This window comes from Ahaetulla prasina, chromosome 7 (assembly GCF_028640845.1).
Source record: "Ahaetulla prasina isolate Xishuangbanna chromosome 7, ASM2864084v1, whole genome shotgun sequence".
NCBI lineage: Eukaryota > Metazoa > Chordata > Lepidosauria > Squamata > Colubridae > Ahaetulla > Ahaetulla prasina.
The window spans coordinates 68242415-68265345 of record NC_080545.1 but is presented as its reverse complement, the minus strand read 5'-3'; the positions used below and the strand labels follow the sequence as shown (position 1 = coordinate 68265345).

General features: G+C 39.0%; 1 protein-coding gene across 2 annotated transcripts in view; it reads right to left on the bottom strand.

Annotated features, from left to right (window-relative positions):
- The window catches only part of CSNK1E (casein kinase 1 epsilon), a 42027-nt gene that overhangs the window by 1308 nt on the left and 17788 nt on the right, over window positions 1–22931 (bottom strand). For both annotated transcript variants that reach the window (XM_058190517.1, XM_058190518.1), the window contains exons 6-10: window positions 8311–8481; window positions 6570–6718; window positions 5422–5614; window positions 4772–4911; window positions 928–993 (exon numbers count right to left, since the gene is read on the bottom strand). In XM_058190517.1, coding sequence (XP_058046500.1) covers window positions 961–993; window positions 4772–4911; window positions 5422–5614; window positions 6570–6718; window positions 8311–8481 — 686 coding nt within the window. In that variant the 3' untranslated portion in view covers window positions 928–960. The remainder of the gene's footprint in view (window positions 1–927; window positions 994–4771; window positions 4912–5421; window positions 5615–6569; window positions 6719–8310; window positions 8482–22931) is intronic.

Below are 22931 nucleotides of genomic sequence, written 5' to 3'. Positions count from 1 at the left end.
ATCTAGATCTACTTTTTAAAGAAAAGAACATTTAATTCTAATGAATTGACAGTAAAATGAAATAATGGCCATTCTCCTTAGTCTATGGTGTTTTTTCTCAACCTCAGCAACTTTAAGATGCATGGACTTTGCCTAGCAGGCTAGCTGGGGAATTCTGGGAATTGGTCCACATATCTTAAAAGATGCTGAGGTTAAGAAAAACTGACCTATGCCCTCCCCCTGACCCCAAGACAAATATTATCGTATAAATCCTTACAAACAGAAGAAATATTTTATTCTATTAAATCTATACCTGATTTTCTTTCAGGAACTTGAAGCAATTATACAAATCCCCACCACCTGACCTGACCACCTGACCTATCTAGTATTAACAGTTTAGCCATAATCAAGTGAGGATGTGAAACTAATAACCCTATTCCTAGTCCAACACCATAAACACTACAGTACAGCTCTTCAAGGTACGTCACATAATAATTCTTTAGATTCAGGCTTTCAAGAATGTCTCTGGTAAAACAATGCCAATACCCTGCTATTCAGGACTGAAGCTTGCTGCTCCTAGCCCTCACTCTGCCAGTGGGGATCAATAAGTTCTGTGAAATCTTGTATGACTACACTTGCACAATTCCACTGTAATAAATTACCATGTCACACCATCTAACGCACACTAATTGAAAGAACTGGCTATATTATTATTATTAGATAGGTGTAGAACATGATGTCCCTTAATCCAAGGAGAGAAAAAACAGTCCGGTTTTCTCATTATGGGATGAGGTCATTTGGGCCTTTTAAACACCCTGACTATCCCATTTCCATTTCCATTACATTGAGATTTAAGCAGAAAACATGTGGACCCTGCATGAGCCACCATTCGCTTGACCATGTAATAATGCTGTCATCACAGAACAGGCTGCCAAGGCAGACACTCACCTAAGCAAACACTGGTCTGGTGGAATCCACTCTTCATTTCCCCAGGTGATCAAATGGCACACTGGTCTGCAAATAAACAAAGAACTGAATAGGCTGCAGAAGGGGACCATAGGAAAGGTACAGAAGGATTGCCCTAGTAGTTCCTCTTTCCCTTCTGAAGAGGTGACCCCATTATATTCCGTCTCCTAAAATGTATCCCTGTCCTCACCCTGAGAATGATGTATTAAGTTGGTAATTTAGGATGAATATATATTTTTTAAAATATATAATTTAAAAAATTAAATTTTATTCCCAAGATGACTTTGATACTTTTGAATCTACTGGAAAAGGACATTTCATACTTAAGTGACAAGTATGACAAAAACAAATCCACAAAAATAGATTATGATGCCAACTCATAATCTATGATTATGTTGGGGAGATTGAATGCCACCACATGTTTACTGGACCCGTGCCCCTCCTGGTTGGTACTGGCCACGCAGGAGGTGACATGAGGCTGGCTCCAGGGGATTGCTAATGCTTCTTTGTTGGAAGGGGTTTTTCCTACTGCCTTGAAAGAGGCGGTGGTGAGACCCCTCCTCAAGAAGCCTTTCCTGGACCCAGCTGTCTTAGGACATTATTGTCCGGTCTCCAACCTTCGCTTTGTGGCGAAGGTTGTAGAGAGTGTGATGGCACGTCAATTACCCCAATACCTGGAGGAAACTGTCTATCTAGACCCGTTCCAGTCCAGTTTTTGGCCCGGATACAGTACAGAGACGGCTTTGGTCGCGCTGGTTGATGATCTCTGGAGGGCCAGGGATAGGGGTTATTCCTCTGCCCTGGTCCTATTAGACCTCTCAGCGGCTTTTGATACCATCGACCATGGTATCCTGCTGCACCGGTTGGAGGGTTTGGGAGTGGGAGGCACCATTTATCGGTGGTTGTCCTCCTATCTCTCCGACCGGTTGCAGACGGTGTTGGCAGGGGGGGCAGAGATCAACCCCGAGGCGCCTCACTTGTGGGGTGCCGCAGGGATCGATTCTCTCGCCCCTCCTGTTCAACATCTATATGAAGCCGCTGGGTGAGATCATCAGTGGTTTTGGGGTGAGGTACCAACTGTACGCTGATGACACGCAGCTGTACTTTTCCACCCCAGGCCACCCCAACGAAGCTGTCGAAGTGCTGTCCCGGTGTCTGGAAGCCGTACGGGTCTGGATGGGGAGAAACAGGCTCAAGCTCAATCCCTCCAAGACGGAGTGGCTGTGGATGCCGGCACCCCGGTACAGTCAGTTGCAGCCGCAGCTGACTGTTGGGGGCGAGTCATTGGCCTCAATGGAAAGGGTGCGCAACTTGGGCGTCCTCCTGGATGGACGGCTGTCTTTTGAAGACCATTTGACAGCCGTCTCCAGGAGAGCTTTTTACCAGGTTCGCCTGGTTCGCCAGTTGCGCCCCTTCCTAGACAGGGATGCCCTATGCACGGTCACTCATGCGCTCGTGACATCTCGCTTGGATTACTGCAATGCTCTCTACATGGGGCTCCCCTTGAAGAGCATCCGGAGGCTCCAGTTAGTTCAGAATGCAACTGCGCGGGTGATAGAGGGAGCCCCTCGTGGCTCCCATGTGACACCACTCCTGCGCAGGCTACACTGGCTACCTGTGGCCTTTCGGGTGTGCTTCAAGGTTTTGGTTACTGTCTTTAAATCGCTCCATGGCTTAGGGCCGGGTTATCTACAGGACCGCCTACTGCTACCGAATGCCTCCCACCGACCCGTGCGCTCTCACAGAGAGGGACTCCTCAGGGTGCCGTCGGCCAGGCAATGTCGGCTGGCGACCCCCAGGGGACGGGCTTTCTCTGTGGGGGCCCCTATCCTCTGGAATGACCTCCCCACAGGACTCCGCCAACTTCCTGACCTTCGGATCTTTCGCCGCAAGCTGAAGACCTATTTGTTCACTTGCGCAGGACTGGCATAGGATTTTAGATTTATATGGTTTTTAATTTTATATGGGTTTTATTATTCTACATTTTTTAATCTTGGCCAATTGAATAAGTTTTTTAATTGTATTTTAATAGTATTTATATTGTAATATTATTGTTTATTTTATCTGGCTGTGAACCGCCCTGAGTCCTTTGGGAGAAGGGCGGTATAAAAATCTAAATAATAAATAAATAAAACTCAGATACTCCTTGAGTTACAAAGGCAATTGGAACCAGAATTTCTGCTGTTAAGCATTAGTCATAAAGTGCAACATCATGGGATTGATTGTATGTCGATGAAGGTTCCCAGTTGTCCAAGCAGAGTTGTTTGGAAGTTGAGTCATGGTAACTGGATTTCACTGCTGGATTTCACAGCTTCTTCAGTCTGAACAAGTTGGTTAGAAGGATCCCATATATGTCCTCCAGGGAGGTTGTATTTCTCATCTAATCTGCATAGGCTGGTTAGGTGAGTAGGCAGAGAGTTATTGGGATGTAAATGTTCCAACTGCTAAATCTTCTACCCTAGTTGAATCATTAAGCGTGGCCTCCCCTGTGAAGTGGTCTCAAACTTCCTGGGGAATGATGAAAGAGCAGCATAAAAATTGGGGCACAGATTGTGTCTGAGGCTTCCATCTCTACTGAGGGAAGGATTTTCCACTCTGGCATAAATGGACTCCTTCACTCCCCTCTCTCAAACCATCCATCTTCCCTATCCAAACCGTGAACATTACTATCCTCCAAACAGCGTCCTTTTTCTTCTAAATGAAGGTGTCCTGTCGATTCTGGTCCTGTGGTGTTGCTTTCCCTGTGCTGGGCCATCTTCTTGTGTAAAGGCTGCTTGGTTTCTCCAATGTAGAGCTCTGAACACTCCTCACTGCGCTGGACTGCATGCACAACATTACCCTTATATTTTGATATCCGCTCTTTAGGGTAGACCAGCCTCTCTTAGTGTATTGGTGGGTTTGAAGAATTCAGGTATGTGGCATTTTCCAAATATTCATTTTAGCTTCTCCAATAAACCAGCGGTGTAAGGAATGACCAGATTTTTCTGTTGACTGTGAGTCTCAGCTTTGTCTGCAATTCTTTTGTTGGATCCAAATGGTGACTTTTGTCCTGTAATGTAGTGTCCTGATGACTTCTAAATTGGTTTTAAAATGGATGGTGGGAGTCAAACAGCAGGTACTGGTCTGGTATGGGTTTCCTATAGATCTCTATTTCTAGGATGCCAATGGTCCCTATCAGAACCTCACTCTAGGAATGCCAGCCTTGGCAATGTGGATTAAACTTGATGTTTAATCCACAGTGTTTGTATGGTTTGTGAAAGCCTGTACTTCCTGGATCTTGATTTCAATGCAGCAGGTGACTGTATTGCTTACTGACGGAAATCTCTGCAGTTCCTATTGAGCAAGCACCTCCTTGCAAGTTCCTGCCAGCTTCCAACAATCGAAGTCAGCAGGGAAGCTGGCAGGAAGTTGCAAGTCCCAGGTGACTTGCAAGCCGGCCAGCACGTAGGTAAATGGCTGCTGCCAGGTGGGAGAGAGTGTGTGAGTGATGGGGGAGGTGCAGTGTGAGTGTAGCAGGTCTGTTGTGATGTCCCAAACTTGAAGGAGCCCTTGTAACTACGTTATACATTCAAATGGTCACTGAACAAGTGACTGTAAACCAAGGACTACTGTAGATACTTCTCAGAATCCAAGGAAGTTGAGGTATCACATATCAATAATATTTATGCTCTTTTTGCCTGATCAGATGGATAGTTCAGTGGACTAAGATGGGATCTACTTAAGCTTTTATTGCTGGTCTTATCGTGACTTGCTCTGATCATTTTTATCAGAAAAGATAATACAGAAATATTTTTTCAGTGAAATAGGATCATCAAAAGAAACTCACCTGTGATGCTGAAATCCGTGACACTTCTTGCCGTCCTGTGAGGTCAGACGAGGAGATGTTGGCGGGGGCTCCTCGGTGTAACCTCATGCTGACCTTGCGTTCCCTGTCTACCCGTGAAATTGCCCTGGGAGATGTGTTTCCTGGCAAGAAGGGAGTAATTATTTATAACATTGATATTTTGAAGTTATACAAACAAGACGAAAGTGAGAGAAGAAAGAAGGAAGGAAGAAAAGAAAAAGGAAGAAAAAGTTATAGGGTGGGAACAGAGAAGTGTCCATGGCATACTAAGGCTACATTCTATAGGCCCTGGGATGATAAGTTTGTTGGATTTGTACTCTGAAAAGAAGCAGAGCTCCTGTTTCTAATACTGGAAGGGAGATGGACTTCTTCCTCAACAGGTCCCATAATTGGGATTAATCTATTCCAGTTTTGAAACAAACAGATTTACTCTTTATTGGCTTCAATAAGAGATTCCTTTAAAAAAAATGTAATCTTATTTTTCAGAGGGATAAAATTTCCAAAACAGAAGAGAGGGTCGACCAGTCAAGATTTGGGATGAAAAGAAAGTGCTGAAATGTGCAACAGATCAGCGTGGCTGGCTATACTTCTGCTACCACTAAAGGCTTGCCTGCCATTTTCTGTCCACTCACCAGACTGCTGGATGCGGGAAGTGGGTGTGGAGGCCATGGGTTCAGCGACATTGCGGAGGCGGTTAGCAGTGGCCCCAGCAGGAGGGCCAGGAGGCAGTGCCCGTGTAGCAGAACCCCGGAGCTGCCCCATCCTTTCCTCTCGTTCATGCTCTCGCCTCTCCCGGTCCATATCCTCAGGATTCCGGGCTGCTCCCTGAAATATTTAATGGCCCACAATGCTTTAATAACTACTGAGAGATATCAATCATCTTAGGCACATGCATGAACAACTGCAACAGCAGCTGAGAAAAGCTGAGAAGCAAAACTCCCTGATTTCCGCCTACTGAGTCAGAGTCTATTTTGCAGACCTTTCCCAGGTTCCACCACTTCTGAGTGGGACAAGAAGTATGTGTGTGTAAGCCTGTAGCCATCAAACTCTTTGCTTACACATTCAGCTTTTGCTGTACATCAGTATTTATCCTTTCAGTTCTGCCGTCCTAAGGGAAAAGAAATCTAGCCAAGCAATATTCCGATTGAAGATTCAGTAAAACATCAGAATCCATTATTGCAGTTGTAAAGGCACTTGGAAAACGGATGCACCTTTGGAACTTAACATCTTAAAATATAGAAAATTAATCTTGTTTTACTGTAGTAACTACCTACTTAGAAAGAAGTAAAATGTGGGCACATCCCACTTTTCTGTCTTGCCACAGGGCTTGTGGCTATGTGTCAATGAGGAAATATACAGGACCTGGATCTATCTTGGGCTGTCTTTGGTGTTCCTATGCACTTAGGTCTTGACGCTACTTTTTAGGCAAGCACTATAAAAGCCACTATAACCACCACATTGACAAGCTTATTTCACAAGGAAATCTTCTCAATTAAGAACCCCATAAATACAATACAGGATTTCATCCCATTCCCCCCACCAACTACTAATTGGATATTACAAGAACCAAAGTCCAACAAATTGGACGGAACCAGGTTGCAAATTCTGGCTCATTTTTCCACTACAGGGACTCCAAAACATAATCCAACATTAAAGCGAGAATGGCTTCATAGGCATCCTTAGCCTTCAGCCCTTCCCCACCTATGTGCAGCTCCCCGGTATGCAAATAATTCTGCTATACCAATCACACACACCCCTTAAAAAAATTAGGGTTACTCACAAATTTGAGCATATTCCAGTCAAATACGTAGTCATAGGAGAATCCCTGACGGTGGAAGAGATTGCGGAACAGCTGCCTCAGATAAGAGTAATCTGGTTTGTCATCAAACCGCAGTGAACGGCAGAAGTTGAGGTATGTAGAGAACTCAGCTGGGGCAAAAATGAGAGACAGCAACAAGGAATAATTAGCAAGAACAATTTTATTCCTCTCTGGGCACTGTTATTCCACCACCTCCTCCCTGCCTATATATAGTTTCATGCTATAGATCCCAATAGTAGTAGTCCAGTTCAGAGGGCAGTGAAAGCCTTCTGTCTGCAATGCACACATTAATCTTAAGAAGTGAAGGGGGTCATCCTAGCCATCTAGATAAAATAGGAGCCTCCAAACATTTGGAGACAGAAGAAAAATTTGGAATTCTGAAAGCCCAGTAAGGGACACTGTTCAAAATGACTGCCATGATAGATGTGGCCAGTCACAAAATACCTATTTTTAATAGCACTTAGCAATAGCACTTAGACTTGTATACTGTTTCATAGTACTTTTACATCCCTCTCTAAGTGGTTTACAGAGTCGGTATATTGTCCCCAACAGTCTGGGTCCTCATTTTACCAATCTCAGAACGATGGAAGGCTGAGTCAACCTTGAGTCTGTGAGAATCAAACTGCCAAACTGCTGGCAGTCGGTAATCAACAGAATTAGTCTGCAATTCTTCATCCTAACCACTGCACCACCACAGCTCATATTAAAAGACAAACTGGGGAGATCTGCTGTCATTTGCCTTTTTCGTAAACAGGTGGATCCCCAAACTGAGCAACAGATCCCTACAAAAAAAATTTCTGTTTAGAAAAAAACTGATATATGCCAGTTTGTATATACCAGGAGTTTTAGAAAAACCTCTGGTATATACACAGACTACTGAAATATTCTTGGAAATATTTGCAGTTCTCAATTGTGCTAGCTTTGCAGCATGGTATCTTCCCATTTAACTTTTTTTTTAGTTACAAAAATAGAAATAAATGTCAGCCAAACATCGACAGTTACCCAATGGCACATTGAGGTTTGCAGATACCACGCTAAAGGCCCAAAAAAAATGAAAATTCATCCTGCCTTTTGATTCTTTTAAAATTAAAATTAAGCTGGATATATTGGAGACAGGATTAATCTATTCCAGCTATTAAAATCCTCCCTGGAGTTCCCCTTTGGCTCCTTGTCACTAAAAGAGGATCTAGCTATTTTGGCAATGGCTCTCTGGATCTTTTCCAAAACTGAACCTAATTCTGCACTCCCACCCTCGCTCAAGTAAACATATTATTTATTCACACTAATCCTTGGTCCTATTTTCATCTTATTCCTCCAATCCACTTATGGATCCATCTAAATATGCAACTTTCCCTTCTAAATTCATACAAGCTACATATAATCTGCATACCATTTTTCTAACAGCTATTATCCTCTATGGTTTTTACTCCAAAAATATGAGACTTGGTGCAATCTTTCTTCACTCAAGGGCACCTCCATAACCACTTCTGAATTACAGTTGATATTAAATGGTTAATAAAAGTAGGATTCACAGGAAAACTTGTAGTGCTGTCTAGTATTTTGCAAACAGAGTAAAGAACTCCCACCTAAATTGATAAGGTAGACTACAAAAAACTAGACTAGGAGTTAAATTGAGCACGCTTATGCCCATACCACTAAAAAAAGAACCTAGAAGTTGAAAATAAGTACAGGGAAATCTTACAAGGATAGCCTTTGCAGAGCACTTCTATGGGTGTCGACATCTTCTTTTCACTGATGCGCTCGTATTTCTGTCGCTTTGTGGCAGCTTTTAGGCCTTGCCAAGGCAACGAGCCAAGATTGAAGTACATCAGTACATAGCCCAAGCTCTCCAAATCATCACGGCGACTTTGTTCTGGAAAAAGACAGATGCAAATATAGGCATAGCTAGAGATGTTCCAACAACAACTCAAAACAAAAGAAAATTATTGTTGTCTTGCAACAGCTCAAAACAACACTACGAAAAGAGAAAAAGACAAACTGAAAGCTACATAATCTGCTATTTGGTTGAACCTGCCAGGAATCCAGGCCTTTATTTATGCGTGTATTTAAAGTGCATGTTAAGTGTTTCATTGCTTTTTATGAAGTCCTGAAAATGCAGGAAGTTTTAGGGAAGCCTCTGAAGCTGTACCATTTCAAACAAAAAATAGAGCATAGATGCAGAAATCATCCCTTAACAGCCCAGTGTCCATTTAAAAAAAAAACAGAAAACCAATTAAATCCTTATAATTAGATATCAAAAATATATGTGCAACATCTAGCAAAGCTGCTAGAGCTTTGTAATATCAATGGTTGCTTCCCCACAACAGAAGCTGAATTAATGATATAAACAAATGTTAAAAATCCAGAATTCTCTAACATTAAAAAACAGAGTTTTGTATATAATTTCAAAGAGTATGTTATTTTGATTTCTTATTATAACTCTATTGTTGTACCTTTATTGATTTCAGAGCCAGATTGCACAATAAAAATATTTAGAGTTGGTCCTATATTTTTATTATCCTCTTTAAATTCAGATTTTGCTCTCATAAATCTTGAACTTCTAATCATTTTCATATAGTACACATTTTTTCCAGTATGTCTTCTAAAACTTAGAAAGGGACCCCTAATTTAAAAGAAAATAATTATTTTAGATTTAAATTGTGGGATGTGAGATGGGAAGATTAGAAGTAGAAAGGAGGGGGAATTGTAGTATATAATTAAGCACTCCAATTCAATGAACACTTGGTCAGCTACGATGGATTTTTTTTAAAAAAAAGTTTTTTATTTATTTATTCCTCATAAACGTATCTTAAATGTACCATTTCTTATCTAACATACATATTTTCTTTTAACTTTCATACTAATGCAATCTTCATCCTAAACAATTTAAGTATATTCAGGGTTGCTCTTCTACCATTTCATCTCCCTTGTTTTACAACAATCCTTCTTCTCCCTCTCCTCTTTCCTTTCCTTCCCTTCTTCCGTCTACTCTTCTACTTTCTTTTTTCCTCCACTCCTTCTCCTCTCCTTCCCCTTCCTTTCCCCCACACCTCCCTTCTTCCTCCCTTCTAACTTTCTTTCCTACTCTTGTTTCCCCTCCTTTTCCCTTTCTTCTTTCCCTTTCTCTCCTTCCACTCTTCTATTCTCTTCTCTCCTCTCCTCTATCCCTCTCCATTCTCTATTGTTGTATTCATTTTCAATTTAGTTTTTTTCAAGCAATCGAGCAATCCTGATTTTTACTTTTTTTCAATTACTTTTTCATTTTACTAAATTCATATTTCATATTTCATATCATCATAAATGTCCATTTACCCATGTTTTTCAGAGTATAAAACACACCGGAGTGTAAGGCGCACCTTAATTTTGGGGGAGGAAAACAAGAAAAAAAGAATTCTACTTCTGCCTACCAGCATTTAAGGTGACACTGCTTTACGTTTCGCTTTAGGGGCTCCCAGGCGTGGAGAGGGCTTAGGTAGTGGCGGCAGCTCCTCACATTGCTGGGGAGTGAAGTCATTGTGGCCCTTGTCTACCCTGAGCTGCCTGCTGGGTGGCCAGAGGGGGGAACCAGCTGCGAACCATGGGGCCCGCCTTGTTTGCCAAAGCCGCCGGGCAGATTCCCCTGCCCCCAGACCGTCCGGAAGAGACTCGTTCCTCAGGCTGTGCCCTGACCCAGATCTCCGCCCGAAAATGTGACACGCGGAGGTCGACAATGTCTGAAGGGTGGGGAGGTGGGGGGGGGCTACATTCAGAGTATAAGATGCACCCAGATTTTCACCCTCTTTTTGGGGGTAAAAAGGTGCGTCTTATACTCTGAAAAATATGGTATATAATTACATTTTCTTTCTCCCCCGCCCCCTTTTCCATTTACATAGGTGGCTTCTGGGTTTCTATTTCTTTTTTGTCTTCTCTCTCATTTACTTATACCTTATCTAATTTATTTCTCTATAATCTTTTATTCATATTTCTTTTCTAACTATACATAAAATTGTCCCCACGTCTTGAAATACACCGATTCCTCTTTATCTTTTATTCTCAATGTTAACCTATTCATTTCTACACATTCTAAAATCTTCTTTATTACCTCTCCTTCTGATGGGATTTCTTCTGTCTTCCACTTTTGTGCAAATACAATTCTCACCACTGTTTTTATATGAATAATCAAATATATATCTTCTTTGCTATATTTCTCCGGTAATATACCCAATAAAAATGCCTCTGGTTTTAACTCTATACGTTGGTGAAACATTTCCTCTAACCATGCCTGTATTCTAACCCAATAATTTTTTGCTTCCGTACATGTCCACCACATATGATAATATGATCCCAGCAATTGAAAACATTTCCAACATTTAGCTGATCTATCCTTAAACACTTTTGCTAATCTTTCTGGTGATATATGCTATCTATAAAACAATTTATATAAATTTTCTTTATATACAGTTGTCATTGTTAATTTATAATTCCTTTTCCATAGTTGTTGCCATCTCTCTAGTTCTATCATATAATCAGTTTTTTGTCCATGCTATCATTGTCTCTTTTCTTCCTCTTCTAATCTGGTTTGCAATAAGTAATTATACAATTTCGTAATCATTTTTTCATCTGTCTCAGTCAGTATCTTGTCCAATTCTGATTTTTCCAAATTAAAACCATACTGTTTCAAATCTTTATCATAACTTGATTGTATTTGCAGTCATGTATACCAATCTGTCTCAATCCCTTTTTTTTCTTGTTTCTGTTTTAGTACTTTCTTAAATCTCATAATATTTTTCATGTTAATCATATTTGGATGTGTCAAAGCTTCTATTGTTGAAAGCCACATTGGTATCTTCATATAATGTCTTTCTTTCACTCTTTCCCAGCTTGTTAGCAAACCCATTCCTTATGTAATGTCTCTGAAAATACCTATGTATCCTATTTTTTCCATACCAAAGAAGTGTGCCACCCTAGTTGCAAATCATGTCCTTCACGAGCCAATATTCTCGTATTTCTCAATAAAATCCATTCTTTAACCCAGATTAATATCACCGCTTGATAGTATAGTTCCCAATTTGGTAGTCCAAATTCGCCTCTAGTTCTAGAATCTTGAAGCAATTTAAGGTTAATTACCGTATATACTCGAATATAAGCCGATCCGAGTATAAGCCGAGGTCCCCAATTTTACCCCAAAAACTGGGGTAAACTGGGGACTCGAGTATAAGCCGAGGGTGGGAAATGAGGCACCTACCGGTTGGGGAAAGCCTCCCTCCCTCAGCTGAGAAGGCTGGCGGCTCCCCGCCCGCCTCTCACTGCACCGCAGGGCTTCCGTCCGTAAAATGTGAAAAAAAAAAAACTCGAGTATAAGCCGTATATACTCGAGTATAAGCCGAGGGGCTTAAAAAAAAAAACAACTCGAGTATAAGCCGTATAGACCCGAGTATAAGCCGAGGGGACGTTTTTCAGCACAAAAAACGTGCTGAAAAACTCGGCTTATACTCGAGTATATACGGTATTGCTTTTTTCCCTTGCCATACATATTTCCACATCATTTTGTTCAAATTCTCAAAATATTTTTTCTCCAACTTTGTTGGTATTGTTTGAAAAAAACAACAGAAGATTCTTGGTAGTATATTCATTTTAATTAACGCCATTCTTCCCATTAGTGATAATTGCAGATTTTTCCATTTCTCTAAGTCTGTTTTAATTTGATTTCTCAGTTTGTAATAGTTATCTTCCTTCGCCATTATACAACTTGAAGTTAATTGAATACCCAAATATTTCACTTTCTTCAGTATTTGAATGTCTAACTTCTCCATTAGTTGCTTTTTTTCTCTCTCATATTTTTAACTATGATTTTTGTCTTGTCTTTATTAATTTTCAATCCCGCTACTTCTCCATATTCGTCTATTTGCTCAATTAACTTTAGACCTGTTTCTGTTGGTTCTTCCATAATAAACACTAAATCATTCACAAAAGCTTGTAGTTTGTATTCTTCTTTTTTGATTTTCATTCCTTTTATTCCTTTATCTTGCCTTATCTTGCCTTATTTTTCTGTGTAAAAATTCTAATGTCAATATGAATAGCAATGGAGATAATGGACATCCTTGTCTAGTTCCTTTTCTAATATCTACTTTTTCTGTCATTTCACCATTCACAATCACCTTTGCTGATTGGCCTTTATATATAGTTTTAACCATATTTATAAACCTATCCCCAAAGTATTATTATTATTATTATTATTATTATTATTATTATTATTATTATTATTATTATTATTATTATTATTATTATTATTATTATTATTATTAAAGTCCATCATTTGCAATTGTGTAGTCATAAATTGCCAGTTCATATTATCAAACGCTTTCTGTGCATCCAAAAATAACAATGCCATTTTCTTTTCTGGATGTGCTTCATAGTATTCCAAAGTGTCCAATATAATTCACATATTATCCCTAATCTGTCTTTTAGATAGAAAACCATTCTGATCCGGATGTATAAATTCATTTAATAGTTTCTTCAATCGTTCAGCCATAACTGATGCAAAAATTTTGTAATCCGCATTTAATAATGAGATTGGTCTATAGTTCTTTATTTGTTGCAAATACAATTCTTCTTTTGGTATAAGAGTTATATATGCTTCCATCCACAAATTTGTAATTTTGGCTTTTAATAATAAATCATTAAATACTTGTTAACATTACATTGTTTAATACAACTTGAACATTTTATATAGTACTGCTGGCAATCCATCTGGTCTTGGTGTTTTACCATTCTTTTGTTTCTTAATTCCCTCCATTAATTCCATCAATATTCTTTCTTCTAATAACTTTTTAAATTCTTCTGGGATTTTAGGTATTTTATCTTTTTCTAAGTATTGTTGTATCTTTCCTTCTGCCACCATCTCTTGCTGATATAAACTTTTATAATATTTCTGAATTATTTTTTTATTTTCCTCATTTTGATAGCATATCCTTCCATCTTGATCTAATAATTGATTTATCACTTTTTTCTTTTTCCTTTTTCCTTTTATATGCCAATCATCATCCTGGCTTGTTTGCATTTTCAAAAAAAAATTGCTTTGTTGATTTTATTTTATTTGCCAATTCTTCATTTTCCATTAAGTTTAATTTATGCTTTTGCAAATCCATCAAATAGAAGCAAGTACATGGGCAGACCACAATGATATGGAAAGGGAAGAGAAAAAGAATGAGATGGACATTATACCAAAACTTACTAAATGAAAAGCACTTTCTACTATATATGAAAAAAGAAAAGAGGCTATATCAATGCAAAATGTATGGGATACTGGTAAGGCATATATAGAACTACGATGGATTTTGACTAAACTTTAGGCCCATGGGCAAAAAAAGTCTGTTTTGTCAAAAAAGAAAAAAAAACCTTTTATAATCCTGAATTTTTGGTTTCCCTGTGTATTATGCCATTTTCTTATTGGAATTACATCCAGAACATTAGAGGAAATATTTTTTAAAAATATGAGACTGTTTTCATTAATAATCATATTCCCCACAATCTGAAAAAAAGATTTGTACAAACGTATGCTTTTTTTTACCCACATGGTCTGCTTAATGAGACTTCAATATTTGCTTAATGAGACTTCAATATATTTTATAACTGGATATATTTTATCCAGTTTTATTCCTATCATATGTTTGAAAGTCCACAACCCAAGTAAGTTTTTAAATTAGCCAGCCGAGGATACTGTAATAGTATCTTTGCATCAGTGCTGAATGAGGTACTAGGATATTCTAGTTGAGGATATACCCCCTGGGTAATGTTGGGTCAGTCATTCTCAGGCTGGCTTACCTTTTAAGAGTTGCTGCAAAAACAAATTGGAATAGGGGGAAAGAACCAGCACATCATTCTAAGCTCCCCATAAGAAGTTCCTCATAGAAATGTTAGTCTTCGACTTACGACCACAATTAAGCCCAAAATTTCTATGGCTAGGCAAGACAGTTGTTAAGTGACTTTTGTCCCATTTCACAACCTTTTTTGCCACTTGTTAAGTGAATCACTGAAGTTGCTAAGTGAATCCAGCTTTCCCAATTGACTTTGCTTGTCAGAAGCCGGCTGGAAAGATTACAAATGCCAATCACATGACCCCAGGACAGTGTTACTGTCATAAAAACATGCCGGCTGCCTAGTGCCCAAATTCTGATCACATGACTCTGGGCATGCTGCAATGTCACTTTTTCCAGTGTAGTTGTAACTTCAAACAGTCACTAAATGAGTGGTTCTAAGGTAAGGACTACCTGTACATGTATTACCCAAAGCCACTATCCTAATTCACTGTACCACGACACAAGATGCCACAGGCTTTCTAAGTGGGCTCTGTATTGCTTAAAAATGCTTCTATAAGCACAAAGAGGTACACATAAAGGCCGCTTTGTAATTCCTGAAAGTAAACATGCCTTTTCCTGAGACTATGCTGCAATCCCAAGAAAAGACACAGCTGCGTTAAAGGAGCTGCAGACAGATGGGATGTCAGCATCTTTCTGTGTTTAACTTTGAGCTCCTGTTTGGCCTTAATATCAAACAGATCTCTCAAACTAGAATTTTAAAGACAGAAATGAGGGCCCAAACATTGCCTCAGAGGCAGAGCCATGTTTTGTATTTTATTTCACATTTAACTGAATACCTTCCTGAACCCTATTTGACAAACAGAATAAAAAAGGTAACATCTATCAAAATTAGGTATGCTGGGACAAATAGGTTTTTTTTTAAAGCAACTCTGTCACCTCTATATCAGGGCTTTCCAATCTTGGCAACTTGAAGACTTGTGGACTTCAACTCAAAGAATTCCCCAGCCAGCAAAGCTCTGGGAGTTGAAGTCCACAAATCTTCAAGTTGCCAAGGTTAGAGAGCCCTGCTCTATATAAAGGTAGGTTACTGGTGTTGGAAGAAATGTCCTTCTAGGTTCAGTTCCAAGCGGGGAGAAAGACACTAGAAACATGGTGGCTATTTGGAAAGATGGTTTTAATGGTGGACAGGACCACATGGTGTGAGATCTTGGGGGAAAAGGGGGATCACATGCCTTGGAGACCTTGTGAGGAAAAAAAGGGAAGAGAGCCTGAGAGAGCCTGAGTTTTATACCCTCTCTTAGGCTCCACCTTGGAACTTTCCGTTCCTGTGTAAGAAATATATTCTGATTGGTTGCCAGACTCCCAGGAGGTGGGGGTCTTAGCTAACTTTGTAGGCTGTCTGTGTCCCAGGCTTGGTTGAGCCTCCTGGGTGGTGATGTAATGAAAGGATTTTGGGATTCCTATTATGGCTCCTGTCTGAAGTAGCTAGATCTTTGTTATGTAGAATAGACTGGCTCAGGCCTTAATGATCCATTGACAAAGGTGCGGGGTGGCGGGGGGGGGCAGGGAGCTGCTTTGTCTTTAAAACATGTTTCTCCTTTTCTCATCCAGGGAAATATAATATTCTGCCTTTTTAATATTTCCTAAAATATTTCGTTCTTTTAGGAGAAGGGTGGGTGCTAACTTCCTTCAATGGCAATCCATTTTAAGAGAAGGGACACATCTGTGTTTTTTTTCTACCCACCTTTCCATGCCGATATATACATTTCTGAATGCATTTTATTTGTTTGTTGGTTTATTCGCTCAATTTCTGTGGTCACCCATCTCAGTCAATAACTCTGGGCGGCTCACAATTCAGAAAATATTACAGTTAAACTTCTAAAAACTTTTTAAAATAATAAAAACTGCAAAACCAGCAAGTAACATTAAAAACATTCCATTCAACACATACAAGGGCAGGATATTGGGTCAGGAAATACAGATGCAATAAAGCCAGGAAACAGGGTTATTGGCACATTCAGTGCCCCAGGCTCAGAAACACAGTCAGGGCCTTACAAAGGCTAACAAGAGTTTGAGCCATTCTGATCTCTGAAGGGAGGATGTTCCATAGAAAAAATTACAGAAAATGTTTTCCCCCCCAAAGATAAAATAGATTAGTTTAAAATGTTCCATGTATAGGCATTTTTATGTACATTTTAATGTACACATCTTTGTACAAACCAAAATTCAGGAAATACAAAGGGTTAACACATCAGTTTTCACATCCATATGGAAAATTCAAATTAGTTAAGCCCACACTAGTGGGGCAACAGATTAACCTCTTTTTCACTTGCCTGTTCACTTTGGACTTTGAAGTCTCCCGACCTCTAACATATACTTCAGGCAGATCTGCATTTTAAATTCTCTGCCATTATCTATTTGGCACTGTACTGTTACAAATAGCAAGGTCCCTGTGGTACATTAAAAGAAACTAATGCATTAATTGCAGCACAATTCAGTCACAAGGTTATTTCAGTTTAATCAATGTGTTTAACAATCTGTTGATTCTGCTCTGTGAAAACAATTTCATAGAGTGCAGAGTAAAATTGCAGACTCCTTGTTTAAAAGGCAAAAAAACAAAAATAAAAACCGCTAGATTTCCTGAAAGATTTATGAGTATTCACACAGCTTCTGTCACTGACTTTGTCACAGCTTATAACGAAGCGGATACAAAGCCAACCAAGAACCCATTTTTCATCGCTTCCTTCAATGCTGGAAGCCATTTTGCATCATTAATAGGAACAAAACACAGGACTGCCATCCTTATCCTAGTGTTCTCCCTCATACCTGCCATCTTCTTATGCTGTGAAGGCACCCAGCTCTTTGATATTTTTTTCTTGCCTTAGTCTGGATGAATGAGACAATGAAATCTGACACAAGCAGATAGCTGTCTTCCAACGTAAGTTGCCTTCAAAAGGTTGGAGGATGATTTATTGCCAAGGAACAGCAGTGAGCAAAGTCTCTTATCCACAGTTTTATGCCTATCTTTTGCCTCTGTTTTCCCTAGCTTAAATCAGGCTGCAAGCAAAGTGATTTGCATCTGAAGATGTGAATCTGCTGTGACACTTTAGTTTTAATTTCCTGACTATCATGCCCACTTTTTACTAATTCAGGGAAATAAGCCACATATTGAGCTTCCTACAAGTGCAAGATTTTCCTGCCATCAAATGGATTCGGATCCTCGTCTGTTGTTCTGACTGTGCCCCTGGACATCTGTGTATTGACCCAAATGGCTCTTGCACAAAGCTACGACGTGGGCAGGTCATCAACATGACTGGGGGCGGGATTCACTGCAGAGTGGCAGAAGGAACAGCTCAGCTCTTGTCACTGTGAGCCTCTTCGTCATGTGTGTAAGCTATTATTGATAAAACAAATAAAATATATAATAAATATAATATAAATATAATAAAATAAAAAAAATAAAAAAACATAAAGGGGACTATGCAAACATTTGCATGGCTACAACTGAGGGACTGAATCCGCAGCTGCTAAAACTGAGCCATACTGCATTTTACGTTTCTCTCCTTAGATCCCACATTCAATTCCTTTTATGAAAACTGCATGAAAATTTCACATGGATAGTGATTTATTTTAGCATGGAGTCCCTTATGGGTCCTGGAAAAAAATGATCAGCAGAATTAGAAAGATCTAGCCCTCTACTGTACCATTCAACGCTGAGGGGAAGTGAACAAACGTACTGAAAAGAGAGAAAGGAGAAATCACTAGTGTATTTTTATCCTCTTCCAGCTATTTAGACTTGGCCTGTTATAGGCCCTTCTTCTGGGCACCTTGGAGTGCGCATTTCAGATATCTTGAGCTCTGAAAGGGGCAGGATATGCAGGAAGTCATCTTCTGAGCATGTGAAAATTGACTGGAATGTATGATTCAAGAGATGCCTTTTCACGTTGCTTCTCCCAATTCTAAAGTCTCTGGCTGAAATTCCCCTCCTAACTTTGTGCATTAATCATCTATCCCAGCAGATTTGATTATTACTCACTTCCCAACTCTCTTTTCAGACCTTAAGCTTCTCCTAGGAATTCCTATAAAGTGGGGGGTGGTTTTGGTGCACTATTCAGAAAAGTAGAGACAAATACATAAAATTGCAGTCCATCCTTCTCCTGTCCCTACATCTTATTTTAAAACAACTGGGCAAAAGCAAATCCAAAGGGGTGAAAAACCAAATACAAGTTTATCCCACATTAAAGAAGAACAGAATGTGGCATTTTAGAAGTCTAGAATTTCAGTCTTCAAACATTTTTTTTTATTTTTGTCAGTGGTCTGAACAACAATATTTCAACCTTACCAGAACTATTCTAACCCTAAAATTGAAATGAAGGCTTGAATTGAAATGTTTCAAGTTTGAGACATTTTGCTCACTTATTGGTAGCCACCTTTGCCAAAAATTAGGAGTAGACAAATCTACTCAAGTCACCGTTAGTTTTAACTATGGTACGAACAAGCCATAGGTTTATAAACCTATGACTAGGTTTATAAACATGCTAATCCAAAACCAAATAAACCAAATATGACGTAGAACACGATGTCACCTTAATCACAGAGAAAAGAACCACAGGTTAATTATGATACTCCTCATGTTCATCTTTCTAGGATAAAATTTTCCATAAAGACCCAAGGCTGGTGTTTCCTTAAGGATCCAGAAAGAAGGATGACAACTTTAACTTCAACTTCTACAACTGAAGCCTTCAATATGTCTCAAAAGCAATTTTCATCTTTCCTAGGCCCAGATGTCCCTAACCTAGGGCTCTTTAAATGCAAATATATCTTTCTGCCAAGTATGGTCACTGAAATCAGATTTAAGTGTTATGCTTTTTAAAACACTTCTTAGCCACTCGGAGCTGTGGATAAGTAAATAGCTGTAAAAGTTGACATTATAAACATATTAATGTGCTATATTTATCACTTGAAACCTGCACAGTTTGAGATGGCTCACAGTTTACAATTTAAAATAAAAAATCAGTATCAAAATGAACTGATAAAACCAATAACCTAATTTACAGTTCTAATACTGAGAATATTAACTAAAATTTGACAATATATACAGGCCATTGATTGCAACTGATCCCTAAAAATCCCCCGGAAGAGACACCTTTCCACCAGCTTCTAGAAGGTCATAAGAATGGGTACCCTTAGCAGAGATTCCCAGTTGTTCCAGTAGTGTAGTCAGAAACTACTGGGAAAGGCTGTCTAATGGATATCCAGGACCTGCACCATGGATTATAAGTAAATTTAATACAATTCTCCTATGGAATGATCTAGCCAGGATTGCTGAATTTAAGAAAAAACATCTCAAACCATCTGCAGAACATCAAGCTAGGGAAACAATGCATAAGAAAGATTTTAAAATCTGTCAGACTAACTATATTCTTAGGAACCAAGGACTCCCTGGAAAATATTTATGAGAACCAAAGTAAAACGTAGTTTAATTTGGGTTTAATATAATATGTGAATCCATTCATTTAGTTGACCACATCTTCTTTTGGGGAATGGATTTATGTTGAAATTCTGAGCAAATCACGTGCATTCAAGTAAGATATACTTTTTTTTTCCCTACTAATTTTTTTTGGGAAGCAGATCCTTGGGAAAGGAATTTTTCCAACTTGGAATATCCCAGTCAAGCCCAGCAATGGGCACTGCAAATTTCAATCAATCCACCCACCCCAATTCTAATAACTCTCTCTCTCTTAAAAGGTATTATGCTATCATATTTATTTATTTATATCCCATCTTTATTATTTTTATAAATAACTCAGACTAGCATACATATCCGATACTTCCTCCTCTTATTTTTCCCACAACAACCACCCTATTAAGTAAACTGGTCTAAGAGTGACTTGTCCAAAGTCACCCAGCTGGCTTTCATGCCTAAGTGGGCACTAGAACTCAGTCTCCTGGTTTCTAGCCTGGTGCCTTAACTACTACCAAACCAAACCAGCTTTTGTTTGTGAAATCAGGCAATAAGAAAAATCAGAGCAAATGTTACCACAAATGTTGGAGTGAGACGAATATTTCATATAATTCAGTTAGAATGTTAGATAATTATAAATGCAGAGAAAAATCTAGCATCTAGTCACTACTGCTGCTCAGAACTTTCCAGGCAAATGAAAATGTATTCTGGATTAAATCAATTATTAAAAATATAATTATTTGAGAGAGAAAGAGAGAGAGTGAAGCCCATCTCTCACATTTCTAGCCAGCGAAAAAAGAAACTTGTGAGGGAAGTGCAACCCAATCTTTCTGGGCAATGTTCAAAATGCAGAGCATGTGGAACGCTTACTGTCTCTCCACCCACTCATCTATATGTGACGTAGATAATGTTTACAACACCTCCACCTCCCAATTCTCCAAGTAGAAACATTTCTTTTATCAGTTTCAACACAGTCAAGTGGAGACGTTCTATCAACTATACATTTTTCTGCAGCTGCAAAAACTATTTCAGTATCCACACTCCCAAAAAGCAACACATATGTCTGTTTGTGGAATGTGGGATCAGTTTTGCATGCTTTTGAAGCCATAATGGTTCCTTCTTTGATCATGCCAGTGGCCACTGCAAGCAACAATTTTATTTATTTTTATCCCATGTTTATTATTTTTAGAAATAACTTAAAGCGGTACACATACCTAATACTCCTTCCCACTCCTATTTTTAGTTATGTAGTTATTTGGGTTTTTTTTACGTTTCTGAAATGCCCATTCCCCACAACAAAAACCCTCTGAGGTACGTTGGGCTGAGACAGTGTGTCAGCCCAAAGTCATCCAACTGGCTTTCATGCCTCAGGCGGGACTAGAAGTCACGGTCTCCCAGTTTCTAACCTGGTGCCTTAACCACTAGGCCAAACAGACTCACAATCTACAGTCCAGTATTACACAGCGCACAAGATTGGTTAAAATCTGATGTCTAATCATTCACAGGAACTCTAATAACATACTGTATCACTGCTTCATATTCTGCAGTGATGTGATGTGGCAGAGAAAGGTGATTTGAAAACTGCCTACAATTTTCACCAGATCCAGAAACTGACTGCCTTGCTGTATCATAGCATAAATCAATTCAGTCCCCTTCATCTCCTAGTGGAGAGCTAAGTTTCATGGTAAGCTAGCAAGCAAAGAAAATATATTTAGTTGTTGCAGGCATGTTGTATCTGAATCTCGAGGTGTTTAGTTGCCATTGAAACATCCACACATTTGTCCAGTACTTTAAAAATATCCATTCAAGCAATGAATCCTAAAATATTTAAATACACTCTCACATGTTTGAATAATATATGATTATCGGTGTTGGGTTCATTGTTTAGATCCCTTTTTACAAACCAGATCACAAAGGGACCTGAACTTCAGAACTCTGGAATAGAATCAAATAACCTAAATAATTAATCATTCTATAAGTCTCTCTTCCCTCCTAAAATTAAAGAGCCCAAATAGCCAATCTTTTCCTTGTAAAGGCATTGTTGCATTTTATTCTCTTCTCTACATTCTTTAGCTTTTTAATCTTCATTAGGAGCAGTTAGTAAGAGTACAGACTATGCTGGCTGATTTTTTAATATTAAGACTACACTGGTAGGATGGGTATGCAAAAATCCCTTTGATTTGCTGGCATGTTCAATTAAAATTTTAACCAGGAATTGTAATGCGTCACTGAATAACTGGTGTTGGTGAAAACGCTTTTACGACAAAGGACAAGCCAAAGAACAACTTGCCACAGTCAAATTTAATTTGAGGGACATATAACAGCCAATTCAATACAGTTATGCCTAAACAAACTGATGCCTTCTTTAAAATGCATTAAAAAGTACTTCTCAAATGCTTCAAATAGCAAATTTGTATTCGTATAGCTTTATATATGGTGGTTGAGTTCATATACTTGTAGTCCTCAGCTTACAAATACTGAAAAAAGTGACTGCCGGAGACCATGAGTTCAAGTCCTGCATTAGTCATGGAATCCAGCTGGATGACTTTGGGCCAGTCATACACTCTCAGCCCAACCCACCTCACAGGGATGTTGTGGGGGGAAAAGAGGAGGAGGAAGGTGTGTTAGATAAATTAGCTACCTCATTTGCAAAGATAATAAACGTAGGATATAAACAAATTAACAAATAAATTCAATAGGGAAGCCAGATTCACTTAACAATCGTGTTACTAACTTAACTGCAGTGATTCACTTAATAACTGCAGCAGGAAAGGTCATAAAATGGGGCAAAATTTACTTAACAACTACCTTGCTTAGCAACAGAAATTTTGGGCTCAATTGTGGTTGTATGCTTAGTACTATCTGTGACATATTACAAACCAACAAGATGCATTATGGCCTAACTTGCTATATAAATTCTGTCTCAGAGATACAACCTGAAGGAAACCTAAGACTTAAGTTTCTCAAGTTGACTCTTCTTTACAATTTCTACAGAATATTTAATCAATTTCTACATGCACACCTAATCTGAAAGGTAATGCAATCATTTTGCCCCATCAT